The 7,083-nt window shown below is 40.5% G+C and overlaps 1 protein-coding gene across 4 annotated transcripts; it reads left to right on the top strand.

Annotated features, from left to right (window-relative positions):
- Window positions 1–1,521: 1,521 nt before the first annotated feature.
- On the top strand, window positions 1,522–6,840 carry ncln (nicalin). Of its 4 annotated transcripts, none has more exons than XM_079575412.1 (15): window positions 1,522–1,793; window positions 2,061–2,251; window positions 2,367–2,511; window positions 2,608–2,702; window positions 3,370–3,450; window positions 3,533–3,636; window positions 3,949–4,037; window positions 4,207–4,346; window positions 4,628–4,806; window positions 5,202–5,289; window positions 5,373–5,411; window positions 5,476–5,636; window positions 5,718–5,771; window positions 5,935–6,013; window positions 6,110–6,840. In XM_079575412.1, exons 1-15 carry the CDS (start codon window positions 1,619–1,621, stop codon window positions 6,170–6,172), a joined length of 1,683 nt encoding a protein of 560 aa, XP_079431538.1. In that variant the 5' UTR covers window positions 1,522–1,618; the 3' UTR covers window positions 6,173–6,840. The 4 variants fall into 4 exon arrangements, with proteins under 4 accessions (XP_079431538.1, XP_079431537.1, XP_079431536.1 ...); XM_079575411.1 differs by having other exon boundaries at window positions 5,473–5,636; XM_079575410.1 differs by having other exon boundaries at window positions 4,628–4,854.
- Window positions 6,841–7,083: the final 243 nt, after the last annotated feature.

Raw genomic sequence — 7,083 nt, 5'->3', positions numbered from 1 at the left:
TGAGGGTTATATCCTGCCACTTTAACTCCCTGCGCCTTAGCTAAAGCTTGACATGTGTTTCAAGAGGCTGAGCACCCATAACATCTAAAAAAAAATACTTTCCACCAATTTAAACCACAAAAAACATAAACTTAAAGAGTAAGTTTACCATATGAGTAAAGCTTAAAGCGAAGGCCAAAATGGCCTCTTCAGTAATACACCTATGCAAGGCACAAGATCGGCTGGTGGCCTCGAGCGCCTGGATGATGGAAAGTCACTGCTCCACCATTCTCTCTAATGCAAACGAACTCCTCCATCGCCACGTGCACTCCTTTCTACTTCCTAGACTCCACCATTCCCAGGACCTCATGAGAGTCATCCATCAGCTCTTTCATCAAGAACACCCAGGACTAGCTGAAGATGTTCTTCCTATGCTAGAGGAAACTCAAGCTGCCATCATTGGGCCTATCTTTGCCCCCCATCACTGTGTGGTATGCTGGGGGCCACTGCCAGGCACAGACAGAGAAGCTGAGCTGGTGATCGGCTTCGTGTTGTGTTTGTTTTGTTGCTTCCCTTATTGCATTTGCACTAACCTTGCACTTTTATACCATAACCACAGTGTTGGGTAGTAACTGAATACTTGTATTCAGAATACATATCTAGAATATTCATTTTGAGTAACTGTATTCTGGTAAAGTTACTCTTTACAGTTACTTTCCTAATATCAAAGGAATACCTCACAGTACTCAATCATTAAATTTCCGTTACATAATCAAAACAATAAGAAAGAGAAGATCAAAACAGCCGGGGGAAAATGTAACTCCATTCTGGGCTGTGGGGGCGTTTGCAAAATGCTTTTTTACATTCCTAGTTAATAGCAAATAAGTTCATAACAGTTAGTGTAGCAGGTCTAGCTGCATGTTTTTAATCATACACCACTTTTATGCATGATTGTAATGCAAATCAACGGGAAAGTATTCAGAATATGATACTATGATTGGAAAAAACAACAGATTACGTTACGTTAATACAAAATACTCGTTACAAAATACTCTTCAAGGCAAGTATTCAGTATTATGTGACTAAATACAATTACAAAGTATTCTCCCCAACACTGCATAACCATAACCTTTTCATTTACGTCGCTGTTTTGGTAATAACTTATTTGGACATTTCTATGAAGTTCTTTATATGTTTGTGCTTTTAGCTGTGTAGGCAATTCTTCTATTCATCACGTTAGTTTATTTTCAGCATTATTATTGTTGCTGACATTGAATGATTGTGATACTATGGAGTATGACGCCCCCTAGTGGTATTGGCCACAATTACAAAAAACACATTTTGTTGCCCCTAATGATGCCAAAAAGACCTCTTAATTTTAAACCATCAAATTCAATGGAATTTGGCAAAGAAAAAAGAAAAATCTATACCAGAAATGAACCTCAACATGTGAATGGATCTGTATTTGCACCAATAGACCGTTAAAACATCATTGATGTTTATTATATTAGGTAGTCCAAGCATTTGCCTGATTAAAACCAGTCGTCCGTTGAGCTGGTGTTGGCTGAGCTCTCGTGAACCGAGAGCGACAAAAACACTTGTTTTATCTTTTAGGTCAGTCCTACATCTAATAGACAAAATGTTTGAGGAGGCCAGCGAAGTGTTTGACAACATGTTCAAGTCCTCTTTCCCCCTCACCTTCATCGTGTTCATCCCGGCGGTGCTGATCCTTGTGTCGCCGCTCCCAGCCGAGGCGGCACACGAGTTCACGGTTTACCGCATGCAGCAGTACGACCTGCAAGGACAAGCTTATGGTGAGGTTTATTGGCTATTTAAGGTTATTCTTCATAGACTACTGCCTTTCAATGACAGCCCTGATGCTTATACCGCACAGTGCTCCCTACAAACCCCGTAAAGCCATGCATTTACGGTGACTACAGCGTGAGTTAGCCGGATAGCATTTGATGTGACAGCAGGGTTGTGACAGAACCGGACACGGATTTGTGAAGGCTGTTTTACGTTTGCTGCTGCTTCCCTGTTTCTAATAATGTGCAATGTGCTTTTCAACATCACCACCCCAGGTACCAGAAATGCCATCCTGAACACTGAGGCTCGCACTGTCGAGGCCGAGGTACTAAGTCGCCGTTGTGTCATCATGAGACTGGCAGACTTCTCTTATGAGAAATACCAGAAGGCTTTGCGGCAGTCTGCAGGGGCAGTGGTCATCATTCTACCCCAGAACATGTCTGTTCTCCCCCAGGACATTGTGCAGGTACCTAAATAATCTCTTTGTTATGTGTGCGGTGTTACTCTGAGTGTATATCATAATAAACTATCATTACATTTCCTTTTGACATATTATAGTTGTTTTGTTTTTTGCATTGCAGCAATTTATGGAGCTTGAGCCAGAAATGCTGGCCACAGAAACCATCATCCCCGTGTACTTTGCCATGGAGGACGATGAACTGCTCTCTATCTACACACAGACTCTGACCTCCTCCACATCTCAGGGGTCTCTGTCAGCTGCCGAAGGTAGAGGGCCTTTCAGATCAAATCAGAGTTTGATCATACCAATGACGTTCAATAGACTGCTCGCTAAGTTGCATTTTCATTTGCTATTTTTCATAGTGCTGCTTCATACAGCCACAGCCAACGGTTTCCAGATGGTCACGAGCGGAGCCCAGAGCAAAGCTGTCAGTGACTGGGCCATCACCAGCCTAGAGGTAAACTGTATTAATTAGGGCTGCAACTAACGATAATTTCGGTAATCGATTAATCTACCGATCATTTTTACGATTAATTGATTAATCGCTTGGCTGTGAAAGGTGCATGGAAATTGTATTTTTTTTTTAAATTTTATCACATAGAGCTAAAGTGGCGGCACTTGAGGACATGTTGATGGAGAAAACTTAAAGTAAACGTTTGTAAGAGGCTCTTTGTGCTAATTCGGCTTTCTGATTGGACGAGACAAAGACAGATATTTATGAAATTTACAATGTATAAAACACTACAGACCCTAACTTTACAAACAAAGTAGGTTTTCATCCACATTACATAATTTGTATGTCTTTTTTGCTCAATTTTAGTCTGTGTTTACTAGAAAACGATTAGTTAACTATTTTAGTAATCGATTAGTTGTCGATTAATCGATTAGTTGTTTCAGCCCTAGTATTAATTTAACATTAATATAAAATTAATAACATCTCTGTACACTTTATGATGGGGAAATTCAATTTGGATCTGAGCTTGATTATATTTTTAAACGATCAGATAGCACTACATTGTGGGACATCCTCTATTATGTATTATGCTGTTTTTTTTTTGTCCAGCGCATTATTTCTGACATGTGTTGAAAAGGACTATAATTGCGACGTTGAACATGTGTTACAGGGTCGTCTGGCCGGAGTTGGCGGAGAAGATCTGCCTACGATTGTTGTTGTTGCTCATTACGATTCATTTGGTGTTGCCCCTGTATGTATGAAATGTCTACTCTCTCATTTTGTCTTATTGTAAATTCCTCCGTGACGTATTTCCTTCTTCTTGTCCCGTCCAGTGGCTCTCATACGGGGCAGATTCAAATGGTAGTGGGGTGTCCATGTTACTGGAGTTGGCGCGTCTCTTTTCTAAACTCTACACATACAAGAGGACACATGCTGGGTGAGATATGTCATTATAATCATAAAATAGTGTGTGGTTCTGACCTAACATGAAACATTTGTATAGGCGCATTATGGAACTTTTTATGTGGGGGGGAAAAAAAAGCTTTATCTTCACCTGTCCTTTTAGTGACCCAATGAGTGGCTCGCATGGCGCCTTTATTTTCCATCACAGTGGCCTTTGTGATGCTCCAGGATACAGTTTTTAAAGGCGCCATGCTAACCACCATTTCACATAATGCACCTTTTAACTGTCAGGACCGATATTTCAACAGTTTGGTTTATTAACATCACATTCCTCTTGTTTTGATAGATATAACTTGCTGTTCTTCTTGTCTGGTGGTGGAAAGTTTAACTACCAGGGCACCAAACGCTGGCTGGAGGAAAACCTGGACCACACCGGTATGTTTCACCATTAATTAATAAAAGAAATCAAGACACTCCTTTGAAAATGTGTGGAGAGGATTGACGTCTCACGCTTTACCATGTCCATTGTATTGCTCGGTATTGTTTTTTTTATGGCAGTGGTTCAATTGTCCTTTGCTTTCTTTACTGTTTTGTGACTCAATAGACTCCAGTCTGCTGCAGGACAATGTTGCCTTTGTGTTGTGTCTGGACACTCTGGGCAATGGAGACTCCCTCCATCTCCATGTGTCCAAGCCCCCCAAAGAGGGCACTCCTCAGTACCAGCTGTTGAAAGAGCTTGAAATGGTAAGCAAATAAACCGCAGAGCCATAAGAATATGAACTCAAATGTAACTCGATATTCTGAAGGGTGTGATAGACCTGCAGATTAACCAATCAGAGAAACACAAGGCAGCTTACGGTGTGCAAATATTTAATACATAAGAAATATCACACTGAAAATTCTTCTGCCACATCAACATGCAAACTACTAAACAAATTTAATTACATGTGAGAGAAGTTAGAAAGTTTGTTCAAAATAATATGACACGATTTAGTGTTCTTAGATCTTTTGTTTTCTCCTTTTAGGTCGTCTCCAATCAGTATCCTGAGGTCAAGTTTTCCATGGTCCACAAGAAGATTAATCTTGCAGACGACATGTTGGCCTGGGAGCATGAGCGCTTTGGTATTCGCCGTCTGCCGGCCTTCACTCTGTCCCACCTGCCCTCTCACCGTCTGGCTCAGCGCTCCAGCATCATGGACGTGCGGTCAGTGTCCCCCTCCTCTCATTACGGAGTGGGAGAGCCCCCTGCTGGGTGGGTTCATTACTGCAAGTCTATGTATCTCCAAGCAATACTTATTTTTTAAACTCCATTATATTTATGTTTTACATGTGTGTTGTTTTTTGTTTCTTATCTCACCCAACCACTTACTTTACCACTGTTGTATGTCCGTCTTAATGTAGGTTGTAGATGCCGGATCTTTACAGGGATTCTGAGCTTACCCATTGTGTGACCTCTAGTTTCACTTGTAAACAGTCTTGTAACAATCACTAACATTCCATTATTTGTGTGTGTTTTTTCATAGTTGTATGACCATGTGTTCATTTTTGCACATTAACTCCATCAAGATTTAACTTTCTGCAATGGTTTATGTCATGCAGGCCTACCGTCGACATGAAGAAGCTTTCTAGAAACAGTAAAATTGTAGCAGAAGCTTTAGCCAGGGTTATCTATAACCTCACAGAAAAGGTAAGTGTCCAAATATAAAAGGCCTTTTGTGATAGAACGCTCTACTCAAATATGAATATGCTGTTTGTTACTTCGTTGCACAGAGCGCTCCAGGAGACCTGCAGATTTTCACCGAACAAATGGTAAGATACACATGTGCTCGTAGAATACAGGCTAGTCTCATTGTTTGTGGGATGACCTCAGCAGGTGCAGGAGGAGCAGCTTTCTGCAGTGGTGGACTGGCTCACAGCTCAGCCACGAGCCGCTCAGTTGGTCGATAAAGACAGCAGTGTTGTATCCACACTGGAGTATCATCTCACACGCTACCTCAAGGATGTGAAGAAACATTATGTGAAAGCAGACAAGAGGTATCAACAAGCTCCACGGAACCATTAATTCATGTTAAGACATTCCATCAATTACACAAACTATTTCCCTTTACTCATTAGGGATCCCGAGTTTGTGTTTTATGACCAGCTGAAGCAGACAATGAATGCTTACAGGTAAAGTTTTTATTTGACCACTTTTTATGAAAACTTGTAGTGTCAAAATGTAGTTAGTTTGACAATTCCAAGTGGGATTCCATGCTTGTGAACAATATAGGTGTCTGTATTTTCTTGGTCAATTATTTCTAAGTCAAATCTTGTTTTGCTTCTTTCCCCTCAGAGTCAAGCCTGCCATTTTCGATCTTCTGCTTGCAGTTTGTATTGCAGCATACTTGGGCGTTATGTATTTTGCAATTCAGGTGAGTGAGTGAGTGAGTGAGTTGGCAGCAACTAGTTCTGTAATTTTTTCCACTGTCTGCTAATCAAAGCACATTGTGCTGGCTTTGTCTTTGCAGAACTTTGGAGTTTTGTACAGTGTGGTCCGTAGGATTACGCAGCCTAAAACAAAAACACACTGAAGCTCGTCATCCAATGATGAGTCGCGACTCTGTAAAGGTGTTGATGAGACTGTTCTGTCTCATACGCAATTGTTGATGTCACATTTTGTCTCGCTGCCAACTACAGTCATACTATCAGGAATGACCCAATCTTTCTCCAAGTGCATGCTTTTTCCACAAGATTAAGTATCACTTCATAGATTCTATAGACAATAAATATTAGCATCCTGTTTATGCCACTGGCCTCTCTGTACTGTAATCTGTGAATCTCATCTTGTTGGCAGCTAGAGTGAGAGAAGTGGCTACACCGTTGATTTTATACAAGTAATAAAATGTGAACACCTCTTTCCAATGCCTTTGTGACAGATTAGCAAATAATCACTAACTTAATCAAAGCATTTCCCTGTGTATAACTGTATTTTTAATGACCATAAATTGTCCATTTCAAATTCTGTCCCTGTTTCATATCCTCATTCGTTTTGCATTTCTGGAATAGTTTCTTTAAATCTGTGCTGCTTTTTGGACATAAAAATCAGACATTTAACAAACCCCTCTCACTGTAGGTCACTGCAAGGCATATCTTTGACACCATTGTTTCCCGTCACTACTTCCTTGTCAGTCAGCAAATATTTGTGCTGAATATGACTTTTTGTGACTGAAAGAAAACAGAGTTGAGACCTTTTTTAAAATACATTTTTAAATGCCATAGCTAGGTTTTGGTCAAGTCAGCCTTGCATTTTATCAAAAGCAAAATGGCCAATAACAGATGTGAGAATGAAACTAAGCTAATGTTGAAAGGTAATAGTGCTTTGGTGACCTGACCTTTATCTTGCCTGTGTTGAATGCTGTTGAATGTGCTATATTTTTCATGCATGGTCTGTTTTCCCACTCCCTCAGATGTGTGAGAGGTTTTTGTAAACATGTAGGAAATA

The sequence above is a fragment of the Gobius niger genome (assembly GCF_951799975.1).
Source record: "Gobius niger genome assembly, chromosome: 17".
Lineage (NCBI taxonomy): Eukaryota > Metazoa > Chordata > Actinopteri > Gobiiformes > Gobiidae > Gobius > Gobius niger.
This window is presented reverse-complemented; position numbering and strand designations above follow the sequence as displayed.